The following is a 17,342-nucleotide window of genomic DNA, read 5'->3' as shown; positions in this document are numbered from 1 at the left end:
TTGTTTTCATGCGTGAATGTCGTCATTTGCAAAGCGAATCATGAGTGTGAATGACTGACTAAGCATTATCAGAATTAATATTATTGTGACAGTGCCAACGTTTATGCTTGTTTCTAAGCATTCACGCCACAGGAAAAATAAAACATTTTGACCCACTGTATAATTAATTTTAATGTTTGACTTTCAGCATTCACACAAGAATAAATATTTCGGACAAATCTTGGGTTTCTTCATTCACACAATAATAAAATAGTATCATTAGTGCGAATGACTGACTCTCATAATACACAGTATCAGTGTATGTTTCAGCATTCACACAGAAGCAATATAGACACAGCATTCTTTTCTCATCTCAGCATTCACACAATAGTATCATTAGTGTGAATCGTTGACTCTCAGCATGAACACAATCATAATAAACATTATTTTTACTCATTGTCTCATGGATATACTGTACTGACCATAAATCGTATTTGTGTAAATGCTTGACTCATCATTCACATAACAATCAATATATTTTTTTGCGTGTGTGTTTGACTGACTGAGCGTTAACAACAATATGAAACATTTAGTTGACACAGTATCATTCGCCAATGTTAATGATTTGACTGAGAATAATAACACAACAGCAAGAAGAAACACATTTTGACATTGTGTGCATTTAATTTAAGTTCTGGAATGCCATTATTCACACATTAATAACAACAACAAAGTATTAGTATGAATGATTGACTCTCAGCTGACTCAGCATTAACACAATAAATGGTAATGTATTAACAATAACGTATTTAAAACAGTCAGTGTGAAGGACTGACTCAACATTAAAAATACAAATATTTAAATCACTGATCTTATGTGTGTGAATGCTTGACTTTCAGCATTTATTATGCGTCAATGCTGAGAGTCAATCATTCACACTCAGCACTTAGTGTGCGAAAGCTGACATTCGAGCATTCTAACTTCAATTTAACAATTACAGCGTAATAACATGAAACACATTTTTGGTCAGCTCAGTGTGAACGGTTGACTCTCAACATTGACACAATGAGACTTCCCCCAACCTCGCCTCTTCCTCCCCCCTCCCCTTCGTGATGACGCGTGACGGGTCAGACGTGCCTCCCCTCCCACGGTCTTTTCTGCGGCTTTTTTTTCCGGGCTTCATGTCATACCACGGCTAATTCCACAAATTCCTGCCCTCCTCTCGCATCAAACGAGCGGCACCGGGAAGGAGCCTCGGCCGCACAACAGTACAAGAAAACAAAAAAGAAACGAAGAAGAAGAGAAGGGGGGAAGAAAAAAGTTGGCCAACTGTTGCTCCACCTGCCACCAGGTAAGATCTCCATAGTGTTTTTCCTCACAATTACCTCGACCTGGGTAAACTTTCTCAACTGTAACTAGGTGCCACGATTTAAACTCAGTTTGCCGCTCGGCGTGATTCCCTTTCACTGTCGGCGACGACATTCCTCGAGTATTCCGCATTTTAAGATTACATTTCGCACATTTTCCAGTCCCCGTTGTAGTCGCTCGCAGTGATTCAGCGGTGAACTTTTTGGACGACTTTCTAATGGAGTCGCGTCATTGCTTTTGTGCTCTTGAGGGAAGCTAATAGGGTCGGCCCTGGCGTGACGTAGATAATTAAAACACCTGCGGCTGCCGCGTTCATCCATTAATGGCGGATGAAGTACAAAAACAGGAGAAAGTAGATGTCGTTCATTTTTTTAAACCAAAAGTCACTTCTCGCGAAGTTCAGGTACTCATTTCATTTGCTCAATTCCAGCCCCAAACGTCACAAAGTACATTTAGTCCGTTACAAGTACTTAGTTTTTACTTCACTACTTACTTTTGGCACCTCGACATTTTGTATACTACTTATGTGGTTGTGTGCCAAATAAAGTTTGGGGCGTTCAAAATGTTATCTAAAAAAAGGCTGAAATAAAACGAAATTATTATTTTAAATTAAGAATTATTTAAATCAAGTCATTTTGAATGTACACATTAAGGCCACACTAAATACCCATAATTTTCAAGGTCAAACAAACTTGTTGTGTATTTAAAAAAAAACGTAGCAACAACAACACACAAGCAGGTACAAAATATGATGCAAGGGTGTAAATATAAATACAGGGTGTCCTTAAAGTATTTTTAGGATTTAAAAAGCAAGTCACTAATGGTGTAGTAGCGGTACATTAGCTTGACTTGGGTGGAAGTAGTTCTGTGACAGTGTGAACGTGAGCATGATTGGCTGTCTGTCTCTATATGTGCCCTGTGATTGACTGGCGACATGTCCGGAGTGTAGTCCGTCTTTGAATATGAACAGTGGCTGAGTGGTCAGACATCTGCCAGACTGCCACCCAGTTTTTGAGGTTTAGGTTTGGAATCAACTGTGGCTGTGATAAGACTATATTAATACTATCCAGACTCCAGCATGCTAAATACTCAGAGTACATTTCAGCTGGTAAAAAACATTTCTTAGTTACTTTACTTTTGAACTGTTCAAATTGTTTTTAATTTACATATTTTTATGGATGTGGAATGTGCTACTTTCATAAGCCAAGCCTCGCTCAAATGTCCAATACTGTTTGCTATATTTATTTACACCGATGTATCATATTATATAACTGGTTTTCATTATCCTGAATGATTGTTTGTCTATATGTGGCTTGCGATCGACTGATGTGACCAGTCCAGGGTGTACCCTGTCTCTCTTTCTCTCAAAGTAAGCAGGGCTAGAACAGAACAAGCATTACAGAAAATGAATGGCTAGGTTTTTTAAAAGAAATACAAAGTTCCATCCATCCATCCATCCATTTTCTGAGCCGCTTCTCCTCACTAGGGTCGCGGGCGTGCTAGAGTCTATCCCAGCTATCATCAGGCAGGAGGCGGCGTACACCCTGAACTGGTTGCCAGCCAATCGCAGGGCATATACAAACAAACAACCATTCGCACTCACATTCACACTTACGGGCAATTTAGAGTCGTCAATTAACCTACCACGCATGTTTTTGGGATGTGGGAGGAAACCAGAGTGCCCGGAGAAAACCCACACAGGCACAGGAGAACATGCAAACTCCACACAGGCGGGGCCGGGGATTGAACCCCGGTCCTCAGAACTGTGAGGCAGACGCTCTAACCAGTCGTCCACCATGCCGCCGAAATACAAAGTTACTTTGTCTCATTATTATGTCATGTTGAATCATTCCAACTGTCCGTACTAAATGCTCATCATTTTTAACTTCTAACAAACTCAGTGTTGCTCTTTAAAAATCAACAACACACAAGTAGTTATAAAATATGATACACTGGTGTAAATAAATGTCACAAACGGTACTCATGCAAGTTATCCTTTGGACACATGCGCAACTTGGCCTTGGCTTACTAGGCTGCAACTTTAAAAAAAAAATTATTCAGGTAAAGGTGACTTTGAATTCTTGAAAACTGTCATAAAAGTATAAAATATGTGTTAACTGACAAATAAAAGTAATATAAAGTAAAACTACCCATCCGTTGAAAAGACTCCACAGCCGGGAAAAATGTGCCATTTTTTGGGAAGCATGTTCAGTCATTTCCATGCTAGTCATTAGTAGGCTTTACACGATCAGGATTTTTGGGGCTGATCACCGATCAGCGAGTATCCAAAAAACGATAAGCGATCACCAATCCGATCACAAGATGGAGAAATGTGTCTATTTAAATGACTTTTTAATTTACTTTATAAACTTGTGTACTGTACACTGAGTATCTTAAAGTATTCATTCTCTAGTCCAGTGATTCCCAACCAGTGTGCCGTGGCACATTAGTCTGCCATGAGCAATCTTCATGGGTGCCGTGGGAAATGATAAAATTTTACTTAACTGCTCAAAAAATTACTCATTTACAAGAAATTATGTATCTTTGTTCCTCTATTTTTGACAGTGAGGCATAGTGACAGACAGAACAAATAAATGCTCTTCTATTAGAGGGCAAGAAGTTCATACATTAATTACTGTGTATCTACTTTTTGTGACATATTTATTTGTTGGTGTGCCGAGAGATTTTCCAATTGTAAAATATGTGCCTTCGCTCCATAACTGTTGGAAATCATTGCTGTAGTCAGGTCATGTATTCTAATCAGTCAGGTAAAACCAACATTCCATCATGGCAGAAATAATGGGAGCTAACTTACTGTAGTTTAATGACTTTATTGTAATTAAATTACTTCACACACACCGAAACTCTAGCGCATGATTCGACATCACGCCATGATGTTTACGCACAACCGTACGCACTAGGCTACATATCGTTTTGTTGCCTGCTTGCGAGGGGTATCATATTAAAAGTACGTGAACATTCCTCAAGCAAGCCTTAAATGAACGCAATCTCCCGAGCACCGGTGACCACCAGCACATGTGTTTCCCCATTTTGTTCTGATAATACACACATCACAATGTTGTTGCCATGGTAACGAGATTATCCGGTCACGTTTGAGTTGACAAGATAAAGCCCAGTGATCGTAAAAAGACGGGATGCGGTGGTATCGGAATACAAGATTTTATTGCAGTAGTCTGACATAGTGCAATCGTGAAAGACCAAATTTGTCTTGTAGCCTGATCCATGCATTACATGTTGTCTGTCTCAGACGTGTTGTCTGTCCCACATTGCCGACATTTAAAAAAAAAAAAAAAACTTTATTGGTTGTCAGATTTACAGTATACGTCAAAAGACATGTGACAAGGCTAAAAATAAACTAGCTTTTGAATTCAAATATACTGTACACAATGGCGACGCGGAGTAAATGTCTTTCGCGGCGCCAATCAATGACATTCGGCGAATTATGACATTAAAGCCGATCAGCCGATCAACATATAATGCTAATTATCATCCGATACCAATCAGGCCGATCAGATCGGTGTAAAGTCTAGTCATTAGCCATTATGGACTGAGCTACTTGGTAATATAGTCGTACCTTGACTTACAAGTGACCCAACCTACGAGTTCTTTGTGATATAAGCCGTCGTTCAGCCAATTTTTTGGTTTTGATTTACAATTAAAAAAATATATAAATAGTTATGAGCACAAAATGTTGGCAGCAAACCTCACAACAAGCAGCAGAAAGTGAATGATTCTTCAAAAAATGTGCTTGCTTCAAACTGTTTATTGCCATTCTCAATTTTAGTTTGAACATAAAACAAAGAGAATTGCTTGTATTTAACCAAACTATGACTTACGAAAGTCTTCCAGCCTAATGCTAACACACAATGCAAAATGCATTGAAGGGCTAACAAAACTAACATCAATGTTGCAGTAGTTTTAACCCTTTAAGCAATGGATATTTGAACACAAACGATGCAGCAACACAAAAAAAAATAGTCACAGGCATATATTCTTCATCCTCTGTGAAAAATTACGATTATTATTGCAGCTTACTGAGTCACTTAGTTGTGAAACTCCTGTATGCTTATTATGTATGTCTATATAATACTGCCCCTTGGTAGACAAGGTGTGCACACCAGAAGGAGCACCGTGTCAATGGGCCTGATGCACAAACTGTTAAATACTTCACATTCTATTTAATTATGTTCATACATGTTTTTATAAAGTACAATACCGTAGAGTGCAAATTGTTATTATTAAAAAACACATCAAATACAAAAATCTAAATGATGTCATCAATTAGTCGACAAAGCAATGAGACCCTTTCCTATGTTACAGTAGATCAGATTTCCTGATCTATGATGGTATCACATTTTTCCTCCTTTTCAGTTCTGTCTGAATTTGAGGGGTGCTTTCACCCCCAAATTAAAGTTGAACTGTAGCTTGTACCACTTTCTGTGTTTTTTGACTTCATAATCGAATAAATATGGACACAGACGGCATGCACAATGCTCGCCTGTGTCTTCAACCTGGTGTTATGCCGAACTTCGCAGTTGGTACAGCTGCTGGAGCTGAAAGGCCGAGTGTGCGTGTTGTCAGTCAGGGTTCAAGCTCGCAAGTGTGTGTGTGTGTGTGTGTGTGTGTGTGTGTGATGGCATCCCACAGGGCGGCTGACAGGAGTGTGTGTTGCAGCGGGTGCAACAGGTGGAATGGCATAGGGTGACAGAGCGGTAAAGAACACAGCTGTCAAGCCGCTGAGGGATGTGAATGTTTGTCTTTTTGCAGAATACTTTTTTTGTTAGTGATTTTTCTTTTTTTCTTTTTTTTTTACCGCAATGTAGCGACTCTGCTTGGTTAGTGTCTGTGTGCGATGGGTGTAAAGAAGGAGTCGCTCTGAGACGCCACTGCGCTCATCCCACATAGCGATCATTCCTCCCCGGCTCGCATGAGAATGACCAATATTGCCTCGCATATGAGTCTTGTACAACAAAGACTTCGTAACCCCCTTCACTGCGGTGTTTGTGTACGTGTGTGTGTGTGTTAGGGAGGCTAAAATGCTAAAGAAATTGTTTTGTTTCGTTAAACCTGTTACCAGCTTATTTATGCAGTACAAGTGATCTGTACATCTTATTGTACCTGAGCAGATTTGCTGTGCAGCAGGTGAGTCGAGAGCAGTTTTTGAGGTTGTACTTTTTTTTTTTTTTTTACAACCTCAAACAATACTTCCAAAGTACCACCCTAAGGATCTATATTAAAATACAGTAGGGTTAAGTGTTCATTAAAAATGAGGAAGAGGGTTTATTCCAGAAAAATATACAGTGGGGCCTTGAGATGAGACTTTAACATATTCCTTGACCACACTTGTAATGCAAAACACCCTTTGAAATGAATGGAAATGCCATTCATCTGCTCATCTGCTCCAGCCTCCCCAACAACCCAACAATTTATTTTTTTTTGTTTTTAAAAATAGAATAGCACTCAATAGTATTATACTTTATATGACATAATTAAAATGAATTAAAATGAATTCACTGCGATTGTCTGGCGACCAGTTCAGGGGTGTAACCCGCCTCACGCCCGAAGATAGCTGGGATAGGCTCCAGCACGCCCGTGACCCTAGTGAGGCTAATCGGTGAAGAAAATGGATGGATAAAATGAATTCATGAATTAAAAAAAACTTTTTTTGTCACACTTTCGCCTTCAATGCAAAGTGCTGCTCATTCTGGTGTGTGCGCCTTGGCCTGAAGCGCACTCGTAACACAAATTTCTGCTGATATTTCAAGCCAAAGTTGGCTAAAGTGACAGCTCATATCTCAAGGCACCACTGTATTTAATTAGTTCTTTTGAAGCCAATGTAACATTATGCATAGTTTGAACATTAACACCGCACCTAAACATAGGACAAGTACTAGTACCTCGAGACTAGCACACTTTGAGAATCACTTGTTTCGTGTTCTCATCCTGTTGGCTTTTGTTTATGAGGCAAATTATTGTATTCATTTCTTTGTAATGAAGTGGAACAGTACGTGGTTTAGGAGGGGATGTGGAGAGAGAAGCGAGAGACTGAAATGACCAATGACAAAAAACAGTAACAATGGAGAAAATAAAAAAAAACACAGTAACATAAATTGTAACCTAGTTGGGGAACCTGGGAATGAAAAAGGAGAAAAGAGAAAGCAAAAAGCAATAACAAAATACAACAACATTGTGTTGTCTTTTCAAACCATTATATATCATCATTTCAAGGATTTTTTTTCCTTTACAATTGCCATATTTATGTGCGCTCCGCAAAACAGGCAACAAAACAGTCCCACTGCTCTCGGCACTTCTCACTGCAACTTTCCATCATTCCAGCCTTAACCCATACTGTTGCCTTATTCGCATTTACATTCCACAGCTGATTAGTGCAGGTTGTGACTAGTGGAGACAAATAATAAGCCTACAACTAGGGCTGCAACTAACGATTATTTTAATAATCGATTAATCTGTCAATTCTTTTTTACAAATAATCGATGACTTGGACTTAAAAAAAAGTTAAAATTTCCATCCCTTTATTAAAAAAAACTATACATTATTTCAAATTGGCAGTGCAGAAAAAACACAAACCTCAATTGATTATGATTCAGTTCCTTTTTTGGTCCGTAACATCCATCCATCCATTTTGTGAGCCGCTTCTCCTTGCGACTAGGGTCGCGGGCGTGCTGGAGCCTATCCCAGCTATCATCGGGCAGGAGGCGGGGTACACCCTGAACTGGTTGCCAGCCAATCGCAGGGCACACATAAACAAACAAGCATTCGCACTCACATTCACACTTAGGGGCAATTTAGAGACTTCAATTCATGCATGTTTTGGGGTTGTGGGAGGAAACCGGAGTGCCCGGAGAAAACCCACGCAGGCACGGGGAGAACATGCAAACTCCACACAGGCGGGGCCAGGGATTGAACCCCGGTCCTCAGAACTGTGAGGCTGACGCTCTAACCAGTCACCACCGTGCCGCCTGGTCCGTAACATATGTCAGAAAATCGTCAAAAATGTTGATCATTCTTTTCCAAAGTAAAATGTTTGAAAATGCCTTATTTTGATGAAACACGAAGATCACCAGTCTGCTTTATTATTATTATAATAAATATAATTATTAATGTTGACTGTTGCGAGGCTGAAATTCTGAGGATTTTGACAATTTTAAGTTAAGCAAGGTCTCTAAAGGATTAATCGATTATCAAAAATCTTTATCGATTAATTTGATAATCGAATAATGGATTAACCGTTGCGCCTCTACCTATAACCCAAAAATGTTTGAGTCAAAATAAAAAATATAATTAGCTGGAGTAATTGTCTCTCACCTGCAAATCTCTAACATCCAAGTGATGTTTTTCATAATCTATATCCTACGTGGGATATTTTTGAAGGATTTTTTTTTTTGGGTCATTATGATTGTTTGTTTCGACTGGGTAAGCAGTTGTGTTACCACAGTACCAGCTGGGGAGATTATCCTGTTGAGCGGATCCAGGCAAAAGGGGCCTCGCTGGGCGTGAATGTAGGACCGTGCTTGGGGTGTGTGAGTGGAGAGCGGGGGCTTTTGCTGAATTAACCTGCTGGACAGTTTTGACTTTGCGAGCGCCAAGCAGCACACTAATAATTTATTATGAAGTAAACCCAGATGCCGAGCTTTTTTAAGCATTTAGTTAAAATGTTGTTGACACTAAGTTAGAATACATCCCATAACCAATCAAGACTTATTTAAAGACATGAAGCTAACTGTAAGACGCCATCTTGGATATCACTTGGTTCGACTTAAAATCCTTCCAGGAAAATTCAGTGTGACAAATTTATGAATAAATGGGTTTTAGCCTTGTTGCGTAATAGACTCTGAAATAGTCAGCGGGTCAATCCATTACCCTGACTTAGAGGCAGTCCGGAGTTTTAAAATTTTCCAGATTTCATGAATGTTCTGCAGTCTGCAGCGGGACCCAAAAGTGAGTCACAGACCCATTTTGGGTGGGTCGCAGACAGCTAGTAAAAAAACAAAAACAAAAAACGTATTCCTAACCGGATTTTTACAGTACGGTGCGAAGGCATACTAAGTTCCCACACGGAACGTAGTAGCAAAGTGACAAAAAAAAATCTTAAATTAGTTACTTCCTGCTGGCACGGTGGTCGACTGGTTAGCACATCTGCCTCACAGTTCTGGGGACCGGGGTTCCATGTTCTCCCCATGCCTGGGTGGGTTTTCTCCGGGTACTCTGGTTTCCTCCCACATCCCCAAAACATGCATGGTAGGTTCATTGACGACTCTAAATTGCCCGTAGGTGTGAATGTGAGTGCGAATGGTTGTTTGTTTCTATGTGCCCTGCGATTGGCTGGCAACCGGTTCAGGGTGTAGCCCGCCTCCCGCCCGAAGATAGCTGGGATAGGCTCCAGCAGCCCGCGACCCTAATGAGGAGAAGCGGTAACGAAAATGGATGGATGGATGGATAGTTACTTCCTTGTTCTCTAGCCACTAGTTTACTCCGTAAACAAATACAGTGCAGCTCAGCCTATGGCTGGCAGACTTCATGGCCAGCAATATGCACAGCAAATTCATTTGAATCAGCATTTAAAAATATACGGTACATATGTTTTCAGAGGCTATTTAAAAAAAAATCTTTATTTTTCTTACCTTCTATGAAAATGGGTCGTGACTTTGCAACAATAGGAAAATGTGTGCCCCAGGGTAACGACAGTTTTTTATTTTGTTTTATTTTTTATGAAAGGTGCCATCACAGAATGGGGCTTACAAAGTCAAGCACTGTCCTGCCTTAGTCAAGCATCTAACGGATTGTGGCACTCTGTGTCACAGTTGGATCAATATCAATTTTGGTTTGCTTAGATGTTTAGCTGTGTGGGCGGGAAAAAAGAAGCCACAGGAAAATATTTTGGAACATCAGGGAGCTCAGAAGAAGAGTGACAGTGCTTTCTGGGAGCTTCTGCCTTGCACATACCTGACTTCTTCTCCTCTTTCCCCAGTATAATCTGCTTTGAAGCCACCGTCCTTCCTCCACACGTAACTCACACTCATGTTTGGGCTTATGAGTGACGTCGCTGCTCGCCCTCCCTGTCCTTTTCTTGCCCTATATGGACACGCTGGGGAGTCCTTAGGCAATGGACAAAGCTCCGATTGTACTGAGTCATGAGGTCCTTCTCCAGAAAGAGCTTCCGTCTTGGCCCGTTTCCATTTTACACGCACATCCTTAACAACATTGTGTCGAGAGCTAACAGGATGTCCATTTGTCGCTGGACTTCTCTGTGATTCCGCCCCATGCCTGCGTATCTCACTGATGTCAGTGTCAAACTTAATTAACCTCATTAATTGGCGCTTACATTCTGCACCTATAGAAATTCCACCTTAACAATTAAGAATGCGGACAGCTGCAGTGAAGATGATGGAATGGGCGAACTAAAAAGTCCCCTCTGGCCTTAATAACCTGCGATGGCCCTGCGTGTGTATGTGTGTGTGTGTGTGTGTGTGTGTCTGGATGGTGATCCCTCTTTAATGTGGCTCCTCGTGTATTGACTTTGGGTCCCTCTAGCCTCCCTCCCTCCCCTTCCAGCTCATCTTCACACCAGGCGCCACTTTATTTGTTTTCCCGCCTGCGCTAACCGAATCAAACTCGCTTTTTTACATGTTGCTATGGGTAGCTGTGGGGTAGTCATGACTTTTATGGCAATATCTAAGGCCCTGATGTGTTTTATATTTAATACAGAGAAGTCATTCAGTTATTTTGTATGATTAGATGCCTGATCATTTTCTTAGTGACTTTCCAAAAGCATTGCGGCCCCCATAATTTGCCATTTGAAATAATAGGCCAATGGGACTATTTCTTTCATTGGTCTATGGGGTAGTTATGATGATGATGCTTTGAACTCTGCCTCGCAACAGGTGGCTGTCCGAAAAACATGACATGACCAAGAACAACAGTCTGAGCAGTTCTGTTTATCTGCTAATAGAGAGAGAGAGAGAGAAAGAGTAACCACTTTTTCCTCCTTATTAACTTATTTGTACACAAAGTGGTGTAGGTGTCTGCAGTAACATTAGTCTGTCTGTCGAAAAATGACTCCTGCGAAGCTTCGAGGCAGAGATTTTGCTTTGACTTTTTTTTTTTTTTGTCATTGAATTATTTGAGTTATTCGATTAATTGTTGCAGCCCTAATCGAAACCCTCCTCTACAAAAGTCTGAAGTTTGAATGGAGAGAATTGCATAGCTACCATATCATAATATGGTCATTCTCCCAAATGTGAACAGTTGTTTGTTCTGTAAATAAGTGTCCTTTTTGATAATTTCTAATGAAAAATGATGATGACAATAAAGTTCTATTCTATTCCATGGCACTATTTGCATTGATTGAGTTATTTTTCTTAGACTTTACGCCGATCTGATTGGCAGATCGGCTTTCATGTCGTCATTCGCCGATCCGATCACTAACGTCATCGATCGGCTCCGCACAAGAAATTTAACTCCGCGTCGCTGTTGCATATGAATCCAAAAGCTAGTTTATTTTTAGCCTTGTCACGTGTCTGACGGCCAATAAAGTTTTTTCAATCTTGTCGGTGAAAAAACACGTGGTCGGTGTGGGACTATTTTGCGGTGTCTCAGACAAACAACACGTAAGTTATTTGCAGTCTGTGCACAACTGAAGTACGTCGTGGGGAACGTCATCTCAATGCTTCAACACAACAAATTTGATCGGGCACCTGAAGAATATACACAAGGAGGAGCATGCTGCATGCAAGCAACACAGCGTGGAAAAAAAAAAGGAAAAGCCAAACAGACGCAAACATTGGACAACACCTGTCCTTATAGCCGGGACAGTGAGAAAGTTAGAGTAAGCATGTCATTAACAGTATTTAATGAAGTAATTTAATTACAGTAAGTTGGTGCCACGGTGGACAACTGGTTAGAGCGTCTAACCTCACAGTTCTGAGGAGCGGGGTTCAGTCCCCGGCCCTGCCTGTGTGGAATTTGCATGTTCTCCCCGTGCCTGCATGGGTTTTCTCCGGGCACTCCGGTTTCCTCCCACATCCCAAAACATGGATGGTAGGTTAATTGAAGTCTCTAAATTGCCCCTTGGTGTGAATGTGAGTGCGAATGGTTGTTTGTTTATGTGTGCCCTGCGATTGGCTGGCAACCAGTTCAGGGTGTGCCCCGCCTCCTGCCCGATGATAGCTGGGATAGGCTCCAGCACTCCCACCACCCTTGTGAGGATAGGCGGCTCAGAAAATGGATGGATGGAATTACAGTAAGTTATCACCCATTATTTCTGTCATGTAATGTTGATTTGACCTAAACTTATGTCAGTGGCCAATCCTTGAACACCTCCTTGATGTTTTAACTTTTGTCTAAAATGCTAGAGAATAATTTTGCTCCAGCACGCCCGCCACCCTTGTGAGGATAAGCAGTACAGAAAATGGTTGGATGGATGGATACAGTACTCAGTATACAGTACACACAATGTATACAATAAATGAACAAGTCATACAGTACAGAAGTATATAGAATAAATGAACCAGTCATGTAAATGGACACATTGCTTCATCTTGTGATTGGATCGGTGATCGGTTATCGTTTTTCTAAACTTCCTGATCGGTGATCGGCCCCAAAAATCCTGATCATGTAAAGCCTCATTTTTCTTGCCTTTGTAGTGCTTCCCTGCCAACAACGTCACACTGGTGGATTCCACTCAAGCAGGACCGCACCGTCGAGCCAACCGACCTCTCTTTTCCACCCTCACCTGCCTCGGACTACCTTCCCAACCCTCGAGCATCCACCCCTTGCTCCGTGGTCCCCTTCCCTTCTTCCCACCACGTCTACGGAGTGGGTGCCGGCTCCCTCCCCCAGGGCTGGGAGCGAGGAGCTGGGGGACGTGCTAGACAAGCCCTTGGAGAACGATGCGGAGGGCGTGTGGAGCCCCGACATCGAGCAGAGCTTCCAAGAGGCCCTGGCCATCTACCCGCCCTGTGGCCGCAGGAAGATCATCCTCTCTGATGAGGGCAAGATGTACGGTACGCCCCGCCCCTCTATCCGTTTCACTTTCCGATGTATGACGAGGAGTATTTGACACATGTGCACGCACACTCTTTCGCCTTCTTCTATTTCCTGCACAGCTGTCACTTCCACTCGGTCCCTCAACGCAACACATTGTCGGCCAAACCCTCACCAGCAGATGCTCAGTCTTTTCCTGTGCAAAATATCAGAATCCAAATCCATGCTAGTTAACTGAGGCTCGGAATCTGAAGCCTCTTGCGATTGTATTTAGAAAATGTTCCAGAACAAATGACAAACTGATGAGTTATAAGGCAGGGTAGTTGTGTAGTGGTTCACATCGCTGACTTTCATGCAGCTGGTGTTGAACTGCGACCAGACTAGGGGTGTAGCTCCAATTTGGCCCCAAGTCAACTGGGATTGGGCTCCAGCTCCCCTGTGACCCTGAACATGATAAGCTGTATGGAAAATGGTGGCCAGATGAAACTGAGACATCGGATGATGATGTGTTGTAAGACGTGTATTGATAGAAATTTCCTTGGTTGAGAAAATTACCAATCCAATTTAATCTTGAATAGTTAGTATTCCGACAATTTTCTTCTCTTCGACATGAACTGCCTTGTTAAGAAGAAAGGCAGCAAAGCCAACTGTAGCAAATTCATGTAATTCCAGCCCACGGATTCTTGTTAATGTCAACTTGTGACATTTAGACCAACAACTGAAAGCACTCGCTGCAATGTGTACCCACTTATTTGACCAGTATAGTGAACATCACTTAATGGTGTTGTCGGTAAAGTCTTTATTGCAATTTTCACAATGTAGCTATTTAGTAGGGGTGTAATGTTATGCCAGAAATCCTGGTGAGGTACATACCTATGTTTTAAGTTAATGGGTTGTTCACATTTGGTAGAATCATAATAACCATCCCTAGTTGTATGTTAAGCAGAGACAATGGAGCCCAATTGTTTACCCTAAAACACCTCAAACCAGGTGCACTTCCTCCCCAGCTCAGTCCTAAAATAACAAATTGAGCTAAAAGCCCTGAAAAATAATCAGGATAACTTTCCTTTTAACTTCAAAGAATCTGAGCGATGCCACTGCTTGAACAGGTGTCTGCAAAGGTAAGCTGGCATTCCTCCATGATGCCGCTGAAAGACGTTTGCTAACAAATGGCATTGGCACGGCATGTCCTGTGGTGTCTCGGACAGATCCGGCTATTGGAAAACACGTTGGACATAAGTATTGGCGCTACCAGATGAGCTCTGTCATCGCCTTAAATTGTGACAGTGCCAAACCGCTACTTTAACTGTTATTGTTGCCAGCTTTAGTTGACACTTAAACCCTTTTAAGCCACCAAGATCACCCTGGTGAGGGTGATTGTGGGTCCCATTTTACCACAGAAATGAGAGGTTATATGGGCAAAGTGTGGTGAAAAGTTGGGGAAAAAAGTGGACCCTGTTGGGGGGGCGGGGTGACGTACACCAGGGAGCGCATTGGCCTGCCAGGAATGGCATGTGCACTTGGTAGTCCGGGGGTTCAAGGCAGCTCAGCTGTAACCCTAAACCAGAATAGATGTTTACCCTTTGAGCGCCTGAAGGGGAGGCGGGGGGGTGGGGGTGGGGGTGGGGGGGGGGGGGGGGGGGGGGGTGACACACACGCACAAATAAACACCAAGGTGGACAGTGGTGTCTTGCACGGCCTCGGGGCCTCAGCACAGCTCTCTCACACCTGTCCCCTCAGTCCACGGGTGCTATTTCGGGGATTTACCTCGTCCTCACCTCGCGGTTTGAAAATCATTCTCCCTCTCTTTAATGGGCCATCTCTTTTTACTTTTTCGGCAAAGACATGGCCACTCTAATGGAAGTCGAAGCAGGTGATTTACTGTAAACTTTCTTTTCTCTGAACCAGACATGCAGGTCAAAATGAAACTGTATTTGGCTAACTTTTTATATCCTTTGTCATCCACACACAAAAGGCATTTTAGTTCATTGAAAATGTGTGTAGGGTTTGTCAAACTCCAGACAATTTTTTATTTACATTTTTTTTGGGAGTTGGGGGTATTCGTCACATGTAAGACTCCTTTTTCTTGATTTTACATTATTGCTGTCGTCCCTTACTGGGAATAATGGGTAATATATTACCACCTGCTGCTTTGGTATACACTTGACTGTCTGGGAAAGTGTTTTCTATGGTCAGTTTTTTTTTCCAATCCCAGAATGGTGTAAAACCCGTAACAACATTCTGTATATAGGGGCAAGGGTAGAGGGTTAGGGCTTGGGCTTGGGCTTGTGGGTGATTGTTAGAGACACCTTGCCTGTCTATTCAGGTTAAGAGGTTAGGGATAGGTGGTTGGTGTTGGATTTAGGGTTAGGGGACAGTTTAGAGTTATGAGTTAGAAATAGAAAGACACAATGCCTGTCCATTCAGGTTAGGGAGATAGGGTTAAGGTTAAGGTTGCCTGTTTTAGTTAGGGACACAGTGCCTGTACATTAACTCATTCAATGCCGCCTGTTTTCACAAATATATACGTCATTGACAATAGACGTTTGGATTCTAGTTGATGAATACAAATGTCCACGGCAGTGAATGAGTTAAACTTAAGACATCCTTTCCTAACCTTTAATGAGCCGAAGTAGATATTTTACATGAGAAAAATCTTACGGCACACCACCAAACAAAAATGTCACAAAAAGTAGATATACTGAAATGTTGATCTCATCTCACTTGCAAATGAACTTTGTGTAAAATCTGGACCTGTTTAGTTGAACACAAAGCTAGAGTTTTCAAAGTAGGTTCATAGTTTGGAGCCCCTGCAGCTTTACAGGTGTTTACTAAATCACCAGCTAAGGTCACCAGTGGCCAGCAACTCACGTCATTCAAGCAGCCACAATCAATGCAAAGCCACTTTGTAGGTCTTTAGTGTTGATCATGTTGTCGCAGCGTCGACTGGTTGTCATCTCTCTGGTGGCCAAATTAAATGTCTATTAGGCAATGAGTTGATTCTCTTGGAAAGGTTATTTGGTGGCCTTCCACAAGCTATGTATGGACACATAGACAAAACAGAAAAGTAACAATCTGTCTGTTGGCTGAATGCGACATACTCTAAATTTTAGGTCAAATTCCCATTGCGGAATGAATGCCATTCTTTGGTGCAAGTATGACATTGAGTCTCCAAGCAGCAACATTGAAGGAATGTGTGCTTGTATCCATTGTAAATTCCGTAATTGAGTGGTATGTTTTCAGCACATATACCCCATATATTTGCCACATTTTTCCTGGCCCTTGAGCTCATTACTCAGCAGGCCTATTCGCCGGCTTATCAGGGACGGTGTTGAGGATATTGTGGTGGTTCTGTGCGCCTGTGGTAATCCGACATGCGTCTGCCAAGGAAAATATTTCCTGCCTTGTGTGGCTCTCAGCAAGAGATGAGCCCTGCACTCCAACTGTAGGCCTCATGCTGGAATAATGGGGGTGAAAAAAACCCCAAAACAGTTGCTTTTAGTACAGTGCAGACTAGTGTGGAATGTGGCATTGAAAATTATATTATCTCCCCATACAACTGTTAAAGCAATTTGTATGCCTCTATTCAGTGTGCGTATTTACTCATTGGGCAGGGTTAAATCTTATTACATCCTGTTTGATGCAGCTGTTTGGTTTCGTCACACTTGATTCGTTAACAGCTGTGAGAGCAGCTCTTATCCAGGATTTTGATGGTTCTGTTGATGTGGAAAAAAAAAAAAGGGGGAGGCTTTCATTGCTGTTGTGAATGAATTCAACAAAGCTTCCCCGAATGCTGACAGGATTTTCACACAGTTTCGCAAACAAAGAATATGCACACACCGAAACATTATCCGACTAAGCTTTGCTCGCGCAGCCTGTCATATTGTTGTCTTTTTGTGCACCGATATAAATATGTTATATGGCTCTCAAGGGATTCTCATTGAAAATGTGATGTAAAGGTCAGTGGAACG

General features: G+C 41.8%; 1 protein-coding gene across 1 annotated transcript in view; it reads left to right on the top strand.

The window, feature by feature from the left end:
* Positions 1-1,135: 1,135 nt before the first annotated feature.
* Positions 1,136-17,342, top strand: part of LOC133403248 (transcriptional enhancer factor TEF-3-like) — a 51,040-nt gene continuing 34,833 nt past the window's right edge. The window contains exons 1-2 of the mRNA XM_061677981.1: positions 1,136-1,330; positions 13,032-13,391. Of these exons, the coding sequence (XP_061533965.1) occupies positions 13,385-13,391 (7 nt within the window). The 5' untranslated portion in view covers positions 1,136-1,330; positions 13,032-13,384. The remainder of the gene's footprint in view (positions 1,331-13,031; positions 13,392-17,342) is intronic.

Source organism: Phycodurus eques, chromosome 5, assembly GCF_024500275.1.
Source record: "Phycodurus eques isolate BA_2022a chromosome 5, UOR_Pequ_1.1, whole genome shotgun sequence".
In the NCBI taxonomy this organism is placed as follows: Eukaryota; Metazoa; Chordata; class Actinopteri; order Syngnathiformes; family Syngnathidae; genus Phycodurus; species Phycodurus eques.
Note: the sequence above shows the minus strand (reverse complement) of the source record. Positions and strands in the feature narration are given on the sequence as shown.